This window comes from Myotis yumanensis, unplaced genomic scaffold (genome assembly GCF_028538775.1).
Source record: "Myotis yumanensis isolate MYYU_CA2020_CCGP unplaced genomic scaffold, mMyoYum1.0.hap1 SCAF_10, whole genome shotgun sequence".
In the NCBI taxonomy this organism is placed as follows: Eukaryota; Metazoa; Chordata; class Mammalia; order Chiroptera; family Vespertilionidae; genus Myotis; species Myotis yumanensis.
In genome coordinates this window covers 51,902,345-51,926,434 of record NW_027223761.1, presented here as the reverse complement: position 1 = coordinate 51,926,434, position 24,090 = coordinate 51,902,345, and the positions used below count along the sequence as shown (strand labels likewise).

At 40.5% G+C, this 24,090-nt stretch overlaps 1 protein-coding gene across 3 annotated transcripts in view; it reads right to left on the bottom strand.

Annotated features, from left to right (window-relative positions):
* The window catches only part of ANKRD42 (ankyrin repeat domain 42), a 52,775-nt gene that overhangs the window by 5,620 nt on the left and 23,065 nt on the right, over positions 1-24,090 (bottom strand). For all 3 annotated transcript variants that reach the window (XM_070425728.1, XM_070425730.1, XM_070425729.1), the window contains 5 exons: positions 20,457-20,657; positions 16,586-16,711; positions 11,302-11,407; positions 4,665-4,837; positions 3,375-3,501 (listed from right to left, as the gene is read on the bottom strand). In XM_070425728.1, coding sequence (XP_070281829.1) covers positions 3,375-3,501; positions 4,665-4,837; positions 11,302-11,407; positions 16,586-16,711; positions 20,457-20,657 — 733 coding nt within the window. The remainder of the gene's footprint in view (positions 1-3,374; positions 3,502-4,664; positions 4,838-11,301; positions 11,408-16,585; positions 16,712-20,456; positions 20,658-24,090) is intronic.

Genomic DNA, 24,090 nt, shown 5'->3' with positions numbered 1-24,090 from the left:
GGGTTGTTGTGTTTTCATTGTCATTTGTTTCCAGGAAGTTTTTTACTTCTCCTTTGATCTCTTTGATAACCCAATCATTGTTTAATAACATTCTATTTTGCCTCCAAGTGTTTGAATTTTTTTGATTATTTATATTGTAGTTATTTCTAATATTAAGCCATTGTGGTCTAAGAAGAAGCTTGATATGATTTCAATCTTCTTGAATTTGAAGAGACTTTGCCTGTGTCCCAATATGTGATCTATCTTTGAAAATGTCCCATGTGCACTTGAGAAGAATGTATATTCTGTAGTTTTGGAGTGAAATGTTCTGAAGATGTCGATTAAGTCCATCTGATCTTGCAAGTCACTTAGGATTGTTGTTTCTTTGCTGATTTTTTGTCTAGAGAATTTATCCAGTGATACCAATGAGGTATTGAAGTCCCCTACTATGACTGTATTGTTATCAATCTCTCCCTTGATGTCTTCCAGAAGTTTTTTTTATGTATTTGGGTGCTCCTACATTGGGTGCATATATGTTTACCAGAGTTATATCCTCTTGTTGTATCGATCCCTTTAGTATTATGAAGTGGCCTTCCTTATCTCTTGTATGGCCTTCACTTTGAGGTCTATTTTGTCAGATGTAAGTATTGCTACCCCAGCTCTTTTTTCATTTCCATTTGCCTGAATGATATTTTTCCATCCCTTCACTCTCTGTGTGAGTCCCTTGTTCTGAGGTGGGTCTCAGCATATATATGGGTCATATTTTCTTATCCATTTCGCCACTCGATGTCTTTTGATTGGAGCATTTAATCCATTTATGTTTAAGGTTATTATTGATAGGTACTTGTTTATGCCATTTTTATTTGGACTTAAACGTAATATGGGAAACCATAAAAATCTTAGCAGAATCCATAGACAGCAAAAAAGCAGGCAAATGTCATAGCAATATCTTTACTGATACAACTCCTAGGACAATGGAAACTAAGGAGAAAATAAGCAAATGGGACTACATCAAAATAAAAAGCTTCTGCACAGCAAAAGAAACCATTAACAAGACAACAAGAAAGCCCACTGCATGAGAGAACATATTTGCCAATGTTATATCCTATAAGGGCCTACTCTCCAAAATTTATAGGGAACTCATACAACTTAACAAAAGGAATATAAACAATCCAATCAAAAAATGGGCAAAGGACCTAAATAGACACTTTTCAAAAGAGGACATACAGAAAGCCAAGAGACATGAAAATATGCTCAACGTTACTAATCATTTGAGAGATGGAAATCAAAATGACAATGAGATACCATGTCACACCTGTTAAAATGGCTATCATCAACAAACAACAAGTACTAGCTATGTGGAGAAAAAGGAACCCTCTTGCACTGCTGGTGGGAATGCAGACTGGTGCTGCCACTGTGGAAAAACAATATGGCGTTTCCTCAAAAAATTAAAAATGGAGCTCCCATTTGACCCAGTAATCCCACTTCTAGGAATATATCCCAAGAAATCAAAACACTAATCAGAAAGGATATATGCACCCCTATGTTCATAGCAGCCCAATTTACAATAGTTAAGATTTGGAAACAGCCTAAGTGCCCATCAGCAGATGAGTGGATTAAAAACAGTGGTACATCTACACAATGGAATACTATGCTGCTGTAAAAAAGAAGGAATTCTTACCATTTGCAGCAGCATGGATGGACATGGAGAGCATTACGCTAAGCAAAATAAATCAGTCAGAGAAAGATAAATATCACCTGATCTCACTCATTTGTAGAATATAATGAACAACATACACTGATGAACAAATATAGAGACAGAGAAACATCGAACAGACCATCAAATTTCAGAGGGAAGGCAGGGGAGCGTGGAGGGAGTAAGAGATCAACCAAAGGACTTGTATGCATCCATGTAAGCATAACCAATGGACACAGACAGTAGGGGGATGAGGGCATGTGCTGGGGGGTGGGAGTGGCCAGGGAGAGGTCAATGAGGGGAAAAGAAGACATATGTAATACTATATGTAAGACTTTAAATAATAAAGAATTTTTTTCTTTATTAATTAAGGTATTACATATGTGTCCTTATCGCCCCATTAAGCCCCCCTCCCCCCCCCCCCCACACACACACACTCATGCCCTCACCTCCCTGGTGTCTGTGAGTCATCAAGAAAGCCCCTGGTTTTTTAAAAAATTTTAAATTTTGCCCCAGTTTCCTAGTCTCTAAAATCGCACTGAAAGAGAAGAGTATTTTGGCTTAAAGCTTTGTCTTCTACTCAAATTCCCAAATACCCATGGAAGGATAACATATTAACCCTTATCAAAGATTTAGATATTACTCTGAATGCATTCACCAGACCTCTTACTGAGTCTATATTCAGAAGAAAACAGAGAAAAGGGAAGCGGGAGGTCCTAAGAGTCTGAGGGAAAGAAACCCAACCAAAGGAGGGGGCGGAGAAAGGAGAATCCTCTGTACAAGACCCAAGTTTTGATTAAAAGTCTTCTCCCCTGTCTTCCTTTGTTCCCTGTCCATTCTGAAAAGCAGACCAACAGCAGAGAGGCAGTGGGAAGAAATAAGCACTAGGCATCCTCTATTCCAGCAGCCATTAATTAAGTAGAGAGGCACCAAATGTGCAGAGAGCCAACTTAGGGAGCAGGGAGTAAAGGATGCAACTGCTCACTGCCTCTGGACACAGAGCATCCTCTGATGAGGTACCACAGCCCTGGGCCTCAGATTCATAAATAAGCAGTCCAATTTGATAGGGATGGTTATAGATATGTTGATTGAAAAGCTCAAAGTAGCTGTGATCTAAAAAAAAAAAACAACAACACTACAGAATTTCAATTTTACAAGATGAAAAGAGTTTTGGAGATAGGTTGTGCAAAAATGTGAATCTATTTAACACTACTGAATTGTACTTAAAAATGGTTAAGATGCTATACTTTATGTTATGTGTATTTTTTTTTTTTTCAGTCTTGGGTTTTCTTTTTTTTTTTTTTCTTTTTTTTTAATATATTTTATTGATTTTTCACAGAGAGGAAGGGAGAGAGATAGAGAGAGTTAGAAACATCGATCAGCCGCCTCTTGCACACCCCCCACTGGGGATGTGCCTGCAACCCAGGTACATGCCCTTGACCGGAATCGAACCCAGGACCTCTCAGTCCGCAGGCTGATGCTCTATCCACTGAGCCAAACCGGTTTCGGCGTTATGTGTATTTTAACACACACACACAAAAATCTTAATACCTTCTCCATCTGGGGACTTAGGAGGAAAACAGGATAGACTCTTATGCCCTTTGGTGGGGATAACAAAACAAGTTGTTGGTCAACAAACCCTCACATGGCATTTAGAGAGAGAACTAAAAAGAAACCATTAAAGTTTGGAGGACATTACTTTTCAGACTCCAGCCGTTCTTTCTTCTGCTTTAGGTCTTCTTCTGTTATGCCTCCCAAGTGTTTATAGTTGCTCTCAGCAATTTCCAGGAGGTGTCTCAATTCTACAATTTTCTTATAGGCTCTCACTGCAAGACAGAGTTGCATAGAAACCTAATTTAGACAGGTGCTGGCAGGATGCTCATCCTGTAGCCTATTCTTCCTCTAAAGCCAGTGTCTGTGTGGTTTGGGGAGGAGGTGGAGGGAGGTGGCATACACACAGAAGGATAAATATCAGTAAATAATATTTGGATGAACAAGCAATGATAAACCTAAATGAAGGGTTCTCCTCCTGCTCTTGGAGGATGTATCAGATTGTTATGACTTTTAATACTATGAACAAGGAAGTTTAAAGACTAGCAGTGGTTTAGAGTAGTGGTATATTACAGGACCATGCATAATCTATGATATGACAAAAAATAGAAAAATTGAAATATGCTTCATTTATTTAAAAACAATAACTAGCCCAGCTCCCAAATTTTATGATTAGTTACTTGTAATATCTATGCAAGAGGATACTGAGAGAGGGAAGTGTGTTGAGAGCAGCTTTTAGCTATTCTCCAACTATCGAACCTTCTATCCTGTATGGTAGTGCTTCTCAACCTGGGGTGATTTTCTCCCCTAAGGACATTTGACATCACCTGGACACATTGTTGCTTGTGAACTTGATGGGTGGAGCGGAATAGGTTACTGGCATCTACAGGCTCAGGTCTCTTCTCAAATGTCACTCCCTTAGAGAGGGCTCCTCTAATGGTTATCTTATCTATAGCACCAACCTACTTTATTTTCTTTATGTATCTATTTTCTTATTATCTGTCACCACCACATCTCCAGAATGTAAATTCTGGGTGATGTTGGGGATTTTATATTGTTCACTGTTTCTCCAATAACTACAACAGTATCTGGCACATTGTAGACAATAAACATTTGCTGCTATTATTATCTGTAAAAATCACTTGCCAACTAACCATGGAAATCCTTGGGATGTCTCTTCCTGTTTCCTATGATCCACTTAAATAATGTTTCCTCTTATATAACATTTTCCTCCTTGAGGGAAAGAGATCATGTCTTACATTTTTTATATGTTCAACAACCCCTAGTACCAAAATTATACTAGTTCTGGTTCCCCCCAAAATGAAAGTATTTTACTTTGTAGATAATAGCTATCTTTAGGATAATTTTCAAATTTGGAGGAAAGACAATGGCTATGGCATTTCTTAAAGAACAATCACAACAGAGTTGGCACACTTACTTCTGGCATCTGTTTTATCCGACTCATTAAGATATAAATCATTCTTAGCATCAGTGCTTCCCTCAACACCATGTCTTATAAAACACTTCATATCATCTTCATCAATTTCATTATCATCTATATCATATTTCTGTAGCCCTTCTAATAGCTTTACTGCTGCTAAATGGGCAAACCTGTAGAAAAGAATCACCAATGAACAAGAACCACAATTTTCAAATTGAAACTGCAGTTTGAACTTAATTTAAGTAATTACACTTTGTACATTATGCCACGAACCCACCCATTCAGTAAAGGAACAAAACTATACCTGAAGATCAGTGCCAATTTGATGTACTATATCCAGCTAGTAGTACATGGGAAACTCAGTTATTCGACACTAAGGACAAGTGATCATTAAAGACAGATTCCATCATTTTATTGGCAAAAACCCAACTGAAAGAGGAGACCAAAAGAGAACTGCTAAATTGAACAGAAAGTTCAAAACCACCCTATTTGATCGCCTGCATTTACTACCTTTTTCTGATGGCCTAATTTAGATTGTAGAATTAGTTATGGTTCCATTTTTAGAGTTAACTATAGTTCTAGCACCCTTAATTTGATTCTTCTTCAACCCAAAGCACTTGACATGGCTTTGAAATTTAATGGAAAAATAATGACTTTCCATCCATATTTTCTATTTTCTTTGCTATTTCCTACATCTCTGAAGCTTCCAATAGTATACCTTTGATTTTGGAGTTGTTGTAATTGCATGTAATCTGCATATTTTTCCACAGTTTTCCTAATTAAGATGTTCAATGCTTTCTCTTAGGACAAGGATAATTACTCGCTAACCACAAAAACCTCAAATTCTATGTTTTCCATAACCATATAACCACCCACACGTACATACATATATTCTTACCTTTCACCAGGTACTGCAAATCATTAAAGATATAGAAATAAAAATATGTAGGAAATTATAAGGTTAACAGAAATCATTAGTTCTATTACTAGGTTGTAATTTAACAGCTTTCATTTACTGAGTACTTGCTATATACAGATTCAACATTACACTTTACACCTAGCCTTTTGGTGCATGAATGAAAAAAAAAATGTGGGCCAGAAATTATTATTAACTCCAGATATATTCATAGTATTAAATCACCCATGTAATACTGTTATAAAGATAAACAAATAGACAGATCAACAGACAAAATATGAAGCCTAGAAATAATCCCACACAAATATGGACACTAACTTGGACAAAGACACAAAGGTAATGAAGTGGAGAAAGGACAGCTTTTTCAACAAATAGTGCTACAACGATTGGATATCTATATTAAAAAAAAAATAAAGAACACTTTAGATGCATACCTCAAAATGCATCATAGACCTCAATGTAAGACCTAAAACTATACAACATCTAAAAGAAACCAAAGGAGAAAATCTTTGTGACTTTGTTTTAATTGACAATTTCTTAGCTATGATACCAAAAGCATAATCCATAAAAGAACAAATTGATTAAAAAAAAAAAACTTCTGCTCTTCAAAGACATTGTTAACAGAATTGAAAAAACAAGCCTAAACTGGGAGAACATTTTTACAAAACAAAAATGTAAGGAAAAAACTAGTATCCAGAATATGTAAATAGCTTGTAAAGCAACAATAAGAAAACAACTCACTTTTAAAAACTGGACAAAAGATCTAAACAGTCACTTCACCAAAAGAAAATATACAAATGGAAAATATGTATATGAAAAAAATGCTCAAAATCAAAATCATTTTTATTAGGAAAATGCAAATTAAAACCACAATGAGTTGCCACTGCACACCTACTAAAATCACTAAAATCAGAGAACCTGACAACAGAGACTTTTGGAATGCCAATGCCTATGGTCACTTTGGAAGCACTTTGGCAGCTTCTTATGAAGTTAAACATGCCCTTTGCATATGTCCCACCAATACTACCCCTAAGTATTTACCCAAGTAAACTTAAAGCTTATATTCACACAAAATCCTGTATGTAAATATTTATAGCAGTTTTATTCATAATCACCAAAAAATGGATACAATCAAGATCTCCTTCAACAGGTTAGTGGATAATCAAACTATGGAATACTATAGAATTCTACATCTGATGGAAAAATATTCAGCAATAAGAAATGAACTACTAATACATACAAATTCTCAAAATAATTATGCTGGCTTAAAGAAGCCAGCTATATAATAGTACTTACTATATGATTCCATTCATAATAAAACTCTAAAAATGCAAACTAATCTACAGTGACAAAAAGCAGACCGGTGTTTGCTTAGGAAAGCCAGCAGTGGGAGGGAGGGAGATTAAAAAGGAGAACAAGAAGACTTTTGGGGGTCATGAATACTAGTATGTTCACTATCTTGATTGTGAAGGTTTCATGGGTGTCTACATATATCAGAATTCACTAAGTTGTACTGTATAAGTATGTGTACTTTTTTGTATGGCAATTATACCTTGATAAAGCTGTTTATGAAAATAAAAATAAAGTGGGCCTCAGTTGATCACAATCCTAGGTACATAGTACAACAAAAACCACACTCCAATGCTTCAAAGAAATACCACAGACAAAATTTTAAGAAACATGAACTCACAAACAAAAATTTCATGGCAATTTAATGAATGATTAGGTCTTTACATTCTTTCAAGCTTCATATGCATCTAAAAGATGCACACACTCCTACTTTATTTATTTTAGTTTATTGATTTGAGAGAGAGAAACATCGATTTGTTGTTCTACTTATTTATGCATTCATTGGTTGAGTCTTGTATGTGCCCTAACTGGGCATCGAACCAGAAACCTTAGCGTATAGGGAGGACACTCTGACCAACTGAGCTACCCAGTCAGAGCACACACTCCTACTTTAGATTCAAGTAGTACTGAGCCACATGCAGTTCCTCAAACACACAAGTGTCTTCTTATAGCTCCTCCTCCTCCAAGTGTCAGCATAAATGTTGCCTTCTCCAAAAAAATAGTTTTCCTTGAACTCTACATAAATTCTGTCCTCCTAGAGTTTCCTTCATAACTCTTACCACCATCTGAATTAATACCTCTTCCCCACAACTTCCAAACAGGAATACTTGGGCACTTTTTCTCCTATGTTCTTACTGTACTTTATATATCTATCTACACTAATAAAAGAGAAACATGGTAATTAGCATACGACCGCTACCCTTTTCATTGGCTAATCAGTGAGTATATGCAAATTAACTGTCAGCCAAGATGGCGGCCGGCAGCCATGCACTGAAGCGAACAGGGAGGCCTGCTTGCTCCAGTGACTGCGGACTCCAACGTTCCCCGCCTGCCACTGCCTGCCTCTCAGCTGCAACTCTAAGCAACTATGTACTATGTTGCAAATAAGAAGCTAAACAAAACCCCAGAAACCGGCTTTCATTCAGCCGGGATTCATCCAGCCAGACCGCAACATTGTATCGATGTTTTCAGCAGCGAGGCCTCAGAGCTAAAGCTGGCCCAGAATAAAAAAAAAAAAAGAAAGAAAACAAGGAGTGGTTGGGAGCTTCAGTCACTCACTTCAGGAAAAAAGCCCTCAGCCCCTCACCCAGACTGGCCAGGCACCCCAGTGGGGACCCCCACCCTGATCCAGGACACCCTTCAGGGCAAACCAGCCAGCCCCCACCCATGCACCAGGCCTCTATTCTATATAGTAAAAGGGTAATATGCCTCCCGGCACCGGGATCAGCGGAGCAGCGAGGCTCCCGGCACCGGGATCAGCGGAGCAGCGAGGCTCCCGGCACCGGGATCAGCGTGACAGGGGGCAGCACCCAAATCCCCTGATCGCCCTGCAGCTCTGTGAGTGACAGGGGGCGGGGCCACAACCTCCCTATCTGCCCTGCTCTGTTCATGACAGGGGAAGGTGCCCCAACCCCCTGATCAGCCCTGCTCTGTGCCTGATAGGGGGGAGCTCCCCAATCCCCTGATTGCCCTGTGGCTCTGTGTTTGACAGGGTGCAGTGCACCAACCCCCTGATTGGCCCTGCTCTGAGTGTGACAGGTGCGGCGCCCCAACCCCCTCTCCCCCCACAGGCCCTGCTCTGTGTGTGACAGGGTAGAGCCATAACCTCTCCATCAGCCCTGCCCCGAGTGTGACAGTGGCGGCGCCCCAACCCCCTGATCAGCCCTGCTCTGTGGGTGATAGAGGGTGGCACCCCAACCCCCCTCCACGGGCCTTGCTCTGTGTGTGACAGGGTAGAGCCATAACCTCCCCATTGGCCCTGCCCTGAGTGTGACAGGGTGCAGCACCCCAACCCCCTGATCCGCCCTGCTCTGTGTGTGACAGGGGGCGGTGCCCCAACTCCCCTATCGGCCCTACTCTGTGAGTGACAGGGAGGAGCTCCTCAACCCCCTGATAGGCCCTGCTCTGTGCGTGACAGGGGGGAGCTCCCCAACCCCCTGATCGACCCTGCTCTGTGTGTGACAGGGTACGTAGCCCCAACCCCCCTGATGGGCCCTGCTCTGTGAGTGACAGGGGGCAGCAGCGCCCCAACCCCGATTGGCCCTGCTCTGTGTGTAACAGGGGGCAGCGCCCCAACCCCCTGATCGGCCCTGCTCTGTGCGTGACAGGGGGTGGCACCGCAACCTCCCCATCGACCCTGCCTTGAGTGTGACAGGGGGCGGTGCCCCAACCCCCCAATTGGCCTGACCCTGAGCGTGTCTGAGGGTGGCATCGCAACCTCCCAATCCGCCCTGCTCTGTGCATGACGGGGCGGCGCCCCAACTCCCCAATTGGCCCTGCTCTGAGCCTGACCAGGGGCTGCACTTAGAGATTGGGCCTGCCCTCTGCCACCCGGGAGCAGGCCTAAGCCAGCAGGTCGTTATCTCCCAAAGGGTCCCAGACTGTGAGAGGGCACAGGCCGGGCTGGGGGACCCCCTACCCCCCCCCCCCCCCAGTGCACAAATTTTTGTGCACCGGGCCTCTAGTATAATATATAAAAGCCTAAGTGACTGGCCAACTGGCCAATAGCTATGACGCACAATGAGCACTAGGGGCAGATGTTCAATGCAGGAGCTGCCGAGCAATAGCAGCTTTGCAGAGTGCCCTCCTGCACTCCGGGACCCCTTGGGGATGTTGGACTGCGGGTTTCGAACCAATCCCTGCAGGCCAGGCCAAGGGACCCCACCTGCCAGAGGGACACCTCCTCACTCTGCAGATGCCCTTTGAGACCCAGCACTGCCCCAGGTGCGGCCAGCCTGGGAGGGACCGCAGGACATTGGCTCCAGAGCGTGTCCAGCCTGTCTTGCCCAGTCCTGCCCTGCCGGTCACCTTCTAATTAATTTCCTTTCAATGTGCACAAATCCATGCACTGGGCCTCTAGTAATGTAATATAATTATTATAATTAACAATAATTATGTTTACACATAATAATTATTATAATTAATAATGATTATTACAATAATTATAATTTTTCTCTCCACAAGATTCTAAGCTCCTTTGAGGGCAAGAACTGTGTTTTCTCATCTTTGTAACACCAGCACTAACTGTAGCATTTGAAACGTAAGTATAATAAAGTTGAATTTTAAAAAAACAGCCCTAGCTGGTTTTCTCAGTGGTTAGAGCACTGGCCCACGGACTGAAGGGTTGTGGGTTCAATTCTGGTCAAGGGCACGTACCTTGTACTTGGGCACGTACCTTGTACTTCAGTTGCAGGCTCAATCTCTGGTCCTGGTTGGGGCACATCTGGGAGACAACCAATCGACACGTCTCTCTCACATCAATGTTTCTCTCTCTATGTCTCTCCCCCTCCCTTCCTCTCTCTAAAAAATCAATGGAAAAAATATCCTTTGGTAAGGATTAACAACAACAAATACAAACAAACAAGCAAAAAAAAAAAAAAATCCACAACCAAATAAAAAAATGGACTAAATATTCCTTGAGGACCTGAGACCAAAATTTGTTTCAAAGCCCATGTGACTCCTTTTGATTAGCTCTATCATACAATATTTCTCAAGAGGCACCAGCATTTGAGTGGGATGATTCTATGCTATTCACCACTATTCTGAGTCCTGTAGAACATTTTGCATTTAAGCATTCCTGGACCTGACCTCACTAAATATTAGTGACTAGAGGCCCAGTGCACGAAGTCATGCACAGGTGGGGTCCAGCCGGCCTGCCCCAATGAGAGCTGATCAGGCCGGCCAGTGGAGGGAAGGGGACGCGGGAGGTTGGCCGGCTGGCCCTGCCTCTGATCGGGAAGGAAGGGCACCGAACAGGGGTAGGGCTGGCCGGGGGGGAGGGGCTGCGGGCGATTGAGGGGTGTCAATCAGGGCCCTGATCGGGCCAATTCGCCTCCCCAGTGCATGTTCTGGTCTCTTGGCTTTTATATATATATAGAGAGAGATGGTTGCTAGTCATTGCGACAAACCCAAATTTCCAAATGCCCCTCCTCCAGGAAAGGGGACAATACTTCCTCCCAGTTGAGAATCACTGCTTTAGAGAAAAGAGTTAATATACCGTCAAATGTCTATTCAGCTTGAATATTGTCATTCTATCAGCATTTGACAATGTCATCCCATTGAATCTTCAGAGATTTCCAAGTATAACAGAGTACACGCAAAATTTTAAAAACAAAACCAAAAAGAAAAAAGTAAAGCATATAGGGATACCTCTTCGCCACATCGCTGGGCTTCTCCCCTGCTTTGTTGGTAATATTACTGTCTGCTCCCATTTTAATTATCCACTGCAAACATTCTATGTGGCCTTGTCCAGCAGCTGTAAAAACAAACAGAAAATACACAAAAAGTTGTTACTAGTAGTAACTTTCCAAACTTTGAACACCATTAGAGAGTAGTTTCATAAATACTGATACTTGCAATAACCAATAAATTGGGCAGATGTAATTTTCTCCATTTCATTTATTCATTCATCGGACAAACATGTAATCAAATATATACTGTACTCATCACCTATACAGAGAACTTTACATACAGATATAAAAGTTGAGGTTCAAAGAAATTATTTCTTTAACATCACACAGCTAGTAAGTAATGGATTTGAAACTATAATCTAGTTTTTTCTAATCTTATTGAGTGTCTGTCTGCTGCTATTGATAGCTCCTGACCAATCTTATATCACAGAACTTATTCCTCTGACCCTCACAACTCAAAATTTATAGATCCCCAATTACCTAAACTATTTACACCTTTTTCTAAATCTTGTCCTTAAGACACATGCACTCGATATTATTTTTCACCTCCACAACACTGCTTATGTGTCTTCTCACCTAGTGCCCATCACTCAACTCTATGCTTATCTGACTTCTACCCATCCTTCTAAGTCCATCTCAAGACTCAGGGAAACTGGGGCGGGGGACTTAATAAACTTAAAAGAGCTGAATTTAGGTCTACTAAACAATGAGATTGAAGGACAGAACAGAATTTAGCAAGTGGCTGGCACATACAGACCTGCAACTAATGTCTATAGATTTGATGAGTGAATGAAGAAAAATAAATAAATGAAATCTAAGCTCTGCTCTTACCAACTGTGTAACCTCAGTCAAAAAACCTGGTTCCTCTGGGCCTCAATTTCTCATCTTTTACACAGATAATTTCATATTTATAAAGCAGCAGTGATTTACACTGCTGGCTTATAAAATTACAATAAGGATTGAACATGACAGTTTTGCACCCTGTTAAATGTTATATAAACATAAGGTGTTATTTATGAATTCCCATGAATATTTCCTCAATAATTTAACCCTCAGCAACTTCTGTTCAATTTCTACTCCTGAATTCCACTGCATGTATTTTAACCACCAAAAACTTTTTGCCATATATTACATCCTGACTTATACAAATCTCTAGTTGTTCATGGTATAAGTATATAGCTCCTTAACAGTAAAGTCTGGATCTCACGCGATTTCCATGGTGTGGGCACATGACTGGTACTGAATATATATGTACCTCTGTAAAATAAATCAGAGCATGAACTTTTGGTATGGCTTGGTGTCTTAAAAAGTCAATCTACCTCCAATACTTGAAACAGAGAGGAAAGGACACCAAGCCAGGTCCAATGACAAAGCAAACCCCATCACTATAGCCCTATGGCCCAGCTTACAAAAGGTCTACTAGTATAAGCACTCTTGTCCTACCTTTCCCGAAATGACTCAGGTCCATCTTCCAAACTCAGAATTGGCCCCTGAGGAGCCTGGGGCTTCTCTTTTCGCTTCTCTTTTCTCCTATAGCAAATCCGAAATAGCTAACAAAGAATACTACAGGATTTCCCATACCTATAGACATAACCCTACTTTAAACAAAAACAGCAACATCTTTTCTCTGTAAGAGTTACAAACCATATTTATGAATCCTGAACAACGGTGAGCTTTATAAAACAGAGTTTAACCCAACATTTCCATTTTATTACACAGTTAATATTACGGAGGGGGTAGGGGAGGGAGAGGCGCTAAGTAATTTGTCTACAATGAAATACAATAAAAGAATTTTTATCTAAGATCCTTATTATATATTGATTAGAAAATATTTATTAATTGGACCAATGTTTTATATGAGAACAAGAAAAATTATGCAGTGGCTAGAAATTTTTAAAAAATGCTGTGAAGCCCTGACTGGTTTGGCTCAGTGGATGGAGCGTCGGCCTGCGGACTGAGGGGTCCCGGGTTCGATTCCGACCAAGGGCAAGTACCTTGGTTGCGGGCACATCCCGAGTGGGAGGTGTGCAAGAGGCAGCTGATCGATGTTTCTTTCTCCTTGATGTTTCTGGCTCTCTATCCCTCTCTCTTCCTCTCTGTGAAAAATCAATAAAATATATTTTTTTAAAAATGATTTGAAATAATTAAGGCTTAAAAGTAAACGAAAGAGAAGTCATAATAGATTTAAAAATCATTAAATGACTGATACTGCAGCTTATTAACTGAATCAAAATTAAAATGAAAGAAAAAGAAGCAGATAGACTGACAACATGTTAATTAAATTATAAGGAAACTTTTATTTACCCAAGTTGGGTATGATTTAGCATACAGATACTCCACAGAAAATAAGATAATGTACACAAAAATGTCCCTTCCCCCTGCTGCAGCCACTTACCACCCCTCCACCACACCATCTGATCCACCCCTGGCCCCAGGAGTTCTTACGGACAAACTAACCAAAGAAGGGGTGAAGGGCAAACCCTTTTGGTTCCTCTTCACTTTCACCCTCTCACCTTCTCACAATAGCTGTAACCCAAACACTCTATTGTTGTACATCAATTTCTTTAGAACCTTCTTCCAGTTCCCTCATTTCCATCTCAGTTCAACTGGTAAAGAACTGAGTGACAGGCTGAAAACCATCTGGCAAGTAAAACTTACTTTAATGTATCATCCCTCCAAAGATGCTTTATAAATACTGTGAGTGAGCCTCTCTTTTGCTTCTCATAAATAACACCCCACATACACACTAGGAATATAAACTGGTTATACCTAGGTTATAAAATGGGGGCTTTACTCCAGGGCAGCACATTTTTTAAAAACCACAATCTTTTATGCACATTTTAAGTATCCACTCCATTCATAAATCCCATAGTGAAAAGCTTTAATGCCTAGACAGCTAGTAGAGATGGATGGAGTGAGATTCTCCAAACTACAGAATAGCATTTACCAAAGTGGGACCCCTCTATGTATAAGAGAAACCCCTATCACTTCCCCTTCTTTCTGCCCCAAATACCCTTTCTCTTATAAAACTACTAGAAGCCAAGTGCATGAATTCGTGCACCAGTGGAGTCCCTCAGCCTGGCCTGCGGGATCGGGCCAAAACAGGCTCTCCAACGTCCCTTGAGGAGTCCTGGATTGTGAGAGGGTACAAGCCAGGTTGAGGGACTCCACCGGTGCACAATTGGGGCCAGGGAGGGACGCAGGAGGTTGGCCAGCAAGGGAGGGACCACAAAAGGGCTCCAGAGCATGTTCAACCAATCTCGCTCAGTCCCAATTGGCCAGACCCCAGCAGTAAGCTAACCTACCGGTTGGAGTGTCTGCCCCCTGGTGGTCAGTGCATGTCATAGCAAGCAGTTGAGCAGCCTTTACATATCATTAGCATATTATACTTTGATGGGTTGAATGGCCAACCGGGTAGACCAGACACTTAGCATATTAGGCTTTTATTATATAGGATTGGTACACATGGTGCTTAAGATTGTTAAGATACATTATAAATTAAATAAAGTTTAATGATTAAGCTAAGAACCTAAACAACAGTAACATTATTTCATCATTTATGAAATAAATAACAACCAGAAATTATTTATGAAATAAAATCCTATTCAAACACAGGACTATATTAACAAGACTACTGTCTTTTTATTGTTGTTGTTAATCCTCAACTGAAGATATTTTCCCATTGCTTTTTAGAGAGAATGGAAGGGAGGGGGAAAGGGAGAGAGAGTGAGAAACATGGATATGAGAGAGACACATGGATTGGCTGCTTCCCTCATGGTCCCTGACCCGAGCCAGGTTCAAGCCTGCAACCAAGGTACATGCACTTGACTGGAATCGAATCTGGGACCCTTCAGTCTGCAGGCTGATGCTCTATCCACTGAGCCAAATCAGCTAGAGCAACATTACTCTTTTTACTCTAAGACTTTTACAAGAATACCAGCCATCACATTATAAAAAAAAGTATAATATCACTAATGAAGCAAAATAAAAATTTCAGGTGCTAGAGGTTAAAGATTTGGCTTTTTATTTTATAAATAAAAGGGATATTGGCAATAATAAATCCTAGAGATATACTCCTTGCACTGAGTTGACAATCTGACAAGGTCTGATTAAAAAAACAACAAAAAAACATGGATCAATCTTTTAGAATTCCACATAGAAGGAAGGCGAGTGCAGAGAAAAATTGCACATATCTAAAAAACGTGTTCATATCATGTTAATTGATATTTCTATAGAAGAAAAAACATTTTTTGCAGAGTATTAGAATAAAGAAAATTCTCCTAGAGGTTGCTCATTTGATTCCCCATCACATACCCGGTTTCAGGCTCAATCCCCAGTGGGGGCCGTGCAGGAGGTTGATCAATGTTTCTCTCTCTCATCAATGTTTCTATCTCTCTTCCTTTCTCTATAAAATCAATAAAAACATTTTTAAAAGATAGATATGGTTTTAGCATGAATAGGCCATTTTCAGTCCAAAGAAAATGTTACTCCTAAGAAACTTCTCTAACCGTGAATTTCACATCTTAACTACATGACAAAATCAAAAGAGAACTTCTATTGGAATTACCCTCAAATGTGAAAATGTGTAAATATCTGACATCATAAAAGGAGTATCACACTTGAATTAAAAATTAAGCACTCTGATCCTGGCCGGGTAGCTCAGTCGGTTAGAGCATTATCCTGATACACCAAGGTTGTATCCCTGGTAAGGGCACATATAAGAATCAACTGGCCCTAACCAGTTTGGCTTGGTGGATAGAGCATCGGACTGCGGATTGAAGAATCAACTGATGAATGCATAAACAAGTGAAACAACAAACTGATGTTTCCTTTCTCTCTTTCTCAAATCAATTAAACCATTTTTAATTAAAATAAAATAAAATAAAAATTAAGCACTCTGCCATGCATTTTCATGTGTTTCTGATGGGTAAGTATTTTAAAAGGTAAATAATTCAATAGCAATTGTGTCAGAATTGAAAATTAAACAAGAATCATAACTCACCCTAACCTGTTTGGCTCAGTGGATAGAGCATCAGCCTGTGGACTCAAGGGTCCCAGGTTTGATTCCGGTCAAGGGCATGTACCTTGGTTGCGGGCACATCCCCAGTAGGGAGTGTGCAGGAGGCAGCTGATCGATGTTTCTCTCTCACCGATGTTTCTAACTCTCTATCCCTCTCCCTTCCTCTCTGTAAAAAATCAATAAAATGTATTTTTTAAAAAAACAACAAAGAATCATAACTCACCTTTATGCATAGGAGTTGATCCATTATTATCACGTTCATTAATATTGATTACTCCATCTTCTATTAATTTTTTAAGCATTTCCAAATCACCCTTAAAGGCAGCCACATGACCTGGAAATGCTAAACCTATGAATAAAAAATTCAGCATTTCAGTAAACACATGAGCTAATTCTTTTTTCCTGCCTTAAGCGGGTGCACATTTTAGATTTCAATATTAACTAAAGTATGAGAATGTTATATTGGAATTAGTTCTGTTAACAATAAAGTAATAAAAAGAGAACCACAAAATAAGATTATTATTAACTGTGTAGCCTTTCCACCCCTCAGGACCTCAAACATGCTAGTAGTAGTATTATACCAGAACTATTCTTAGTCATAGTCCCTTTTACCCATGGCTCTGCTCACAAAAAACACAAAGAGATGGTCATTTTTGACCCTTTGCATAAAGACATACTTGGCTCAAGTCCTACATTAGCATAAACCACTCTTTCCCTCTGTTTGCAAGGAAGTGAAGAAAGTAAACTGTAAGTAAATGAAGTACAGGCATGTATATACACATATACAAATATATATATATATATATGTATATATGTACACACACATAGATGTGTGAATGTACCTGGTCTACTAGTGCCTAGAATACCTATATATATAAAAGCCTAAGTGATGGTTATTACTGAACGACCAGAACAACTGGAACAGCCAATAGCTATGATGCGCACTAACCCAGACCTTGCTGCTGGGGCCCTGACAGTCCCAAATCTGGTTCGCCCACACCCAGGGCCCAGACAGGAGGGAGAAGGGAGCCCAATTCCTCACGGAATCGGCCAATGGTTAGCTTGCTGCTGGCGCCCTGACAGACCCGCACCCTGTACCCAGACAGGAGGGAGGAGGGAGCCCAATTCCTTGAGGAATCAGCCATTGGTTAGCTTGCTGCTGGGGCCAACCTCTTGCGGTCCCTCCCCCCAGCAGGCCAGCTCCCTCCCTTCCGATCAGCCCCGATCACAGGTTAGGCCAAAGGACCCCACCCGTGCATGAATTCATGCACTGGGCCTCTAGTAGTAAATACTTGATTTTTTAAAAAAAATAACAACTACATATATTGAGTCCTTACTGAATGCCGGGAACAGCTGTAAGCATTTTCAAGGACTGCCTCATTTAAGCCTCTTAGCAACTCTGAGATATAGCTATTCTCATTTTTACATATGGAAAAGAAACAACTTAGAATAGCCAAAGAGTATGTTAAAAAGAACAAAGTTTGAAACTTACAGTCTCATTATAAAGCAACAGTAATCAAGACAGGGAGTACTGGCAAATAAACAGATATATTAGTACGATAGATAGAATGCAGAGGCCAGAAATACACCTATACATATACACATGGCTGATTTTTTATAAAGCTGCTTTCCAAAAAATATGGAGCTAGGACAAGTGGCTATATTTTTTAAATTAAAATCAACACTTTATTTCATTCAATACATCAAATTTAACTTGATGTAGAGATCAAAGATAGAAATTAAAAAGCTAAAACTGTAAAATTGCTAGAAAACATAGGAGAATATCTTGCTGACCTTGGGGAAGGCAAATATTTCATAGATAGGACACAAAAAACACATAAACTGTAAAATATTGATAAGTTGTACTTTATCAAAATTTAAAACTTTTGCTCTTTGAAAGACACTATTAAAAACATACAAGCTTCAGAGTGGGAGACAATATTTGCAATACATATATCTGACAAAACATAATGAACTGTCAAATTTTCAATAATTAGTATACAATCAATCCAAGAAAAATGGGCAAAAGAATTAAATGCCCACTTCATAAAAGAACATATATGAATGCCCATATAAAAAGATGCTCAATATCATTAATTATCAGGAAAATGTAGATTAAAATCACAATAATATAACACTTCACATCCATTAGAAAGGCTAAAATGAAACATGACCATATCAAATGTTGGGAATTCCATGGAGCAGATAGAATTTTCATGCGTATCTGGTGGGGATGTAAAGTGATATAACTACTTTGGAAAACAATTAGACAACTTTTTAATGTTAAATATACACCTACCATATACTCCACTCCTATGTATTTAACAAGAAAAATGCAAACATATGTCTATGTAAATGTTCAGAGCAGATCTCTATTATTAATGACTAGAGGCCCGGTGCACAAACTTCGTGCACGCGGGAGGGGGAGGTCCCTCAGCCCAGCCTACACCCTCTCCAATCTGGGACCCCTCGAGGGATGTCCGACTGCCCACTTAGGCCCGATTCCAGTGGGATCGGGCCTAAACGGGCAGTCAGACATCCCTCTCACAATCCAGGACTGCTGGTTCCCAACCACTCGCCTGCCTGCCTGCTTGATTGCCCCTAACTGCTTCTGCCTGCCAGCGTGATCACGCCCTAACCACTCCCCTGCCAGCCTGATCGACGCCCAACTGCTCCCCTGCCAGCCCGATCACCCCTAACTGCCCCCCTGCCAGCTTGATCGCCCCCAACTGCCCTCCCTTTAAGGCCTGGTCCCTCCCAACTGCCCTCCCCTGCTGGCCTGATCGCCCACAACTGCCCTCCCCTGCAGGCCATCTTGTGGCGGCCATCTTTGACCACATGGGGTGGCCATCTTGTGTTTTGGAGTGATGGTCAATTTGCATATTACTCTTTTATTAGATAGGATAGCCCAAACTGAAAACAATCCAAATACTCATCAGCAGGTGAATTGATAAAATATATACATTCATACAATACTATTTTATCTCTGAATACTATTCAGAGATAAAAAGGAATGAACTACTAATATATATAAACACAGATGAAATTCAAAATTATTCATTAAAAAATCAAACTAATCTATATCAGCAATTTTCAACTGATGTGCTGCAAGAATTTTTAGAACATGCAATACCTGACTATTTAGTCAGGGACATTGACCTCTTTGCCCTTAGACTGTCAAATTAAAAAAAAAATGACAACAACCAACACAATAATAGCTGTCCAGTGTGAATGAATCAAAATTATACCTATATTCTTTGTCAGATGTTTCTCTCTCACATCAATATTTTTTTCTCTTCTTCCCTCCCTCCATCTCTCTCTCTCTCTCCCCCCTTCTCCTTTCCTATCTCTAAAATCAATAAGCAGCCAGCCAGAGTGGCTCAGTTGGTTGAGCATGGTGCTGTGCACTGAAGGGCTGCTGGTTCAATTCCCAGTCAGGACATGTTCAGAAAGCAACCCATCCACTTCTTGCATCAATGTTTCTCTCTCTCAGCATGTCCTCCAGTGAGGATTTAAAAAACAAAACTAGGATACATCTATCAACCTAATCTAAAAAATATGTCATAGAAGTTAAGTCATAAAAGGATACATACCCTTGTATGCCATTTTAATAAAGTTTTAAAAGAAGTTTCAAAGATTGCTAGTTGTCTACTAAAATCCATTCCCTTCATTAGTAAGCGAGCTGCAACTGAGATGAGGCTTCTCATCTAGGTGGCGAAATCTCCAGGCTCCTAGTTAATACTAGTATATGGCCATGTAACAAAACTCTTGCCAATGGAAAGTTAGCAAAAGTGATGAGTTCAATTAGACTTTGAAAAATCTCTATTTCTAGGCATATATTCTTTTTCCCTCCCCATCTCCAGCTGGATTAGCAACGACTATTTTATTCTTAAATCCAATGGTATGAAGATTGCTCATTATATTAATCTCTGTACATTTCTGCCTAAAATATTTCTCAATAAAGAAAAGAAATTGTATAAATATATGGACAATGGTACATAACATATTTTAATGTTTAACTTACAACTTCTTTCTTTTCCTTTTCAATTTATTCTACATATTAAATGCTAAAACATTTCAGGTTTATTACTTACTTTCCTGATCTTTTGGATCATTTCTTTCATACTCAGCCCCCTGGATAAACTGTAAAATGTTCTGCTTATAGAACCTCTGGGCCAGGTCCAGCACATTTTCTCCATTGTCATTGAAGGCTTTTAAAGCTTGTGTTGCACTGTTCATTCTATTGAGTAGAAATTTAAAACAGTGAAGGTGGCCTTCCATGGCTGCTAAGTGAACTATAAGTGAGAGAGAAAAAAGAATTTCATTTTTAAATTGACAATAAAAATAATCATAAAAAAAATAAATGATACGTTGTCTCTAATCCTCACAGGGACATACTCTGAGCAAAGAGAATAGATCTTTTTCCAGCCTACAGGTCCTTACTCGACCTTCTAGTCAAGCCAAAGCAATACTTACTATGTGTATGGAGAGGCCAGAGGAGGCTCACCAAAGAGCAGGCCCCAGAATGTTTTCTTGGAAAGTGAAATCCCAGTTATGCAGCTTATCATTACATGAGAAAATGCTTGCTATGTAAGATAGATAAATAATAGACAAAATTCTTAAGTATTTTGCAAAAAAAGGGGAAGAAATAAGCCAAAATAGTCACTATGCAAATATGAATGATGTTATTTTTATCACTATGTATTTTGTCAATTTTCCATAAACATTATATATCTATATTAATAAAAGGGTAATATGACCGGAGGTCTTCCAGATGTCATTCCGGACATCCTTCCTGATGAAGCCAGGGCTGGAGGGAAGCAGGTCCAGGTCCCGGTGCCTGCAGGTGGCCCGAGGGAAGCCAGCCTGGGTCCCGGGTGTCAGCAGGTGGCAGGAGGAAGGAAGCAGCCCGGGTCCTGGGTGCCAGAGGGAAGCCAGTGCTGGCAGCCAGGGGAAGGAAGGCCTACTTTTGCACGAATTTTCATGCATCAGGCCTCTAGTATACACTAATAAAAGACAAAGATGCTAATTGACCATACCTTCGCTACGCCCACCAGCCAATCAGAGTGACTATATGCAAATTAACCCAACCAAGATGGCAGTTAATTTGCATATACTGGCTGGGAGCGAAGACTGAAGACAACATAGAACAGGGGTCCTCAAACTACGGCCCGCAGGCCACATGCAAATACAAATATTGTATTTGTTCCCGTTTTGTTTTTTTATTTGAAAATAAGATATGTGCAGTGTGCATAGGAATTTGTTCAGAGTTTTTTTTTAAACTATAGTCTGGCCCTCCAACGGTCTGAGGGACAGTGAACTGACCCCTTGTTTAAAAAGTTTGAGGACCCCTGACGTAGAAGGAAGCCAAGCGCTGCAGAAGGGAGCAAAGTAGAGGCGGCGGAGACAGGAATGGAGCCAAGGCGGCAGAAGCGGGAGGTGGGAGCAGAGCTGGGGCACAGCGGGCGGCAGGGACATGGAGGGAAGCGGCGGGCAGTGGTGGGAGGCAGGAGGTGGCATCAGGAGGTGGTGGGAGGCGGCGGCGGCGGCAGGAGGCAGGAGGTGGCGGGAGGCTTCAGGAGGTGACTGGCAGCAGCGAGGATGCGGGAGGCGGGAGGGAGCCGAGGCAGCAGAGGCGGGAGTGAAGCCCTATTCTTGCAGGAATCTTCCTGCAATGGGCCTCTAGTATATATATAAAAGGATAATATGCTAAGTGTCCGACCATCTGATCAGTCGCTATGACAAGTAATGACCACCAGGGGACAGATGCTCAATGCAGGAGCTGCTGTGATGCACACTGGCCATTTACAGAGAAAGAGCATTGTGGACCTGGCGCCTACAAAGTAACACTCGTCTTCCCCCAAGTGGGACACTGGCCCTGCCACCACCCCAGAGCAACAGCCCAACAAAATGCAGGCGATGCTGCCAAGATCCCATGGCGCAAAATGCGGCCCACAGCCGAGCCGAGCCCAGCCCAGCCAGGAAACGGTCGCTGTGTGCGCTGAGTAATGACGCCACGTAGCAACGCCCAGCTTCCTCTCCCTAGCAACTAGCCTCCTTACAGTTTCTTCAGCCCAGGAACACGACTTGCTTTATAACCAGGTGCAAACATTTCACACTTTAGCCAAGTGTCTGTGAAGTGTTTTCTCATGCCTCATCTCATTTGATCCTCACAGAAGTCCTGGAGTAGATAGGAAACTCAGTGGAAACCTATTTTCTTTTCATTAGCCGGAAAATGGAGATTTAGAAAGCTTAGAAACTTGACCCAACTGAAATCAAGAAATGGTGGACCTTGAAAATGACTTCAGGTTTTCTCACTGCGCAGAATATAGTCAAACACTGCTGCAGTTAAATATTTTACCCTTAGTTCTCCCTGCATGATCTACAATAATAATCTGCTTCAGTTTGATATTTACTGCTGTGTTGCTGACAATTACCTGAAAGAGAAGTTGGGGTGCTTCACTGGGCTGGAAAAAGTTTAGCTAAATCAGAAAGCAGGTTTAATTAAGCAACTTTATATATATATGTGTGCGTGTGTGTATATATATATATATATATATATATCATGCTGGCACCAATTGTACGCGTGTTTTGATCTGTATTGTCAATCATGAATTTGGTTGACACTTCTATTATAGAGAAAGGGCAAATAACGATATTAAAATATTTAGTCTCATTAATTTCCTTTCAATGTGCACAAATTCATGCACTGGGCCACTAGTTTTTATTATAAACAAGGTTGGGCCCTGACCGGTTTGGCTCAGTGGATAGAGCATCAGCCTTCGGACTGAAGGGTCCCAGGTTCGATTCCAGTCGAGGGCATGTACCTTAGTTGCGGGCACATCCCCAGTAGGGGTTGTGTAGGAGGCAGCTGATCAATGTTTCTCTCACTGATATTTCTAACTCTCTATCCCTCTCCCTTCCTCTCTGTAAAAAATCAATAAAATATTTTTTTAAAAAAGAAGGTTGGATCAAAATTACAAACTAAGGACACACACTACATCATAATTTCTACTCTAATTCCTTGAAAAATAATAGACAAAATATGTTTTAAAGCCATAAACGACTAGAAAAACAAACAAGAACACCATGAACAGACAAGAAATGTTAAGGAAAGGGAAGGTGGGGTTGGATGAGTGGGTGGGAAGATATTAACCAAAGAACTTACATGCATAGATGTATAACTTATGGACACAGAAGATAGGGAAAGACTTTTTAAACAAAATTCAGAAAGTGGTAACCATAAAGCAAGAAGTTATTAAAATTAAAACTTCTATGAATCAAAAGACATCTTAAAAGACTGAAAAGGTAAGCCACAGAATGGAAAAGATATTTAAAAACCCATGTAAGTGACAAAGAGATTCTATTAGAATAGTGATTTTCAACCTTTTTCATCTCATGGCACACATAAACTAATTATTAAGTTCTGAAGCACACCAAAAAATAGGTATAATTTTGATTCATTCACATCAAACGGCTATTGTTGTGCTGGCTGTTGTTATTTTTTTTATTTGACAAACTAAGGGGAAAAGAGGTCAGTGCCCCTGACTAACGAGTCAGCTATTGCATGTTTTAAAAATTCTTGAGGCACACCAGTGTGCCACAGCACACCAATTGAAAATCACTGATCTAGAATATATAATGAATGCCTACAATTCGATTTTTAAAAAGACAACTAACCTAATTTTTAAAAAAGGCAAAAGATTTGACGTGGTACTTCACAAAAGA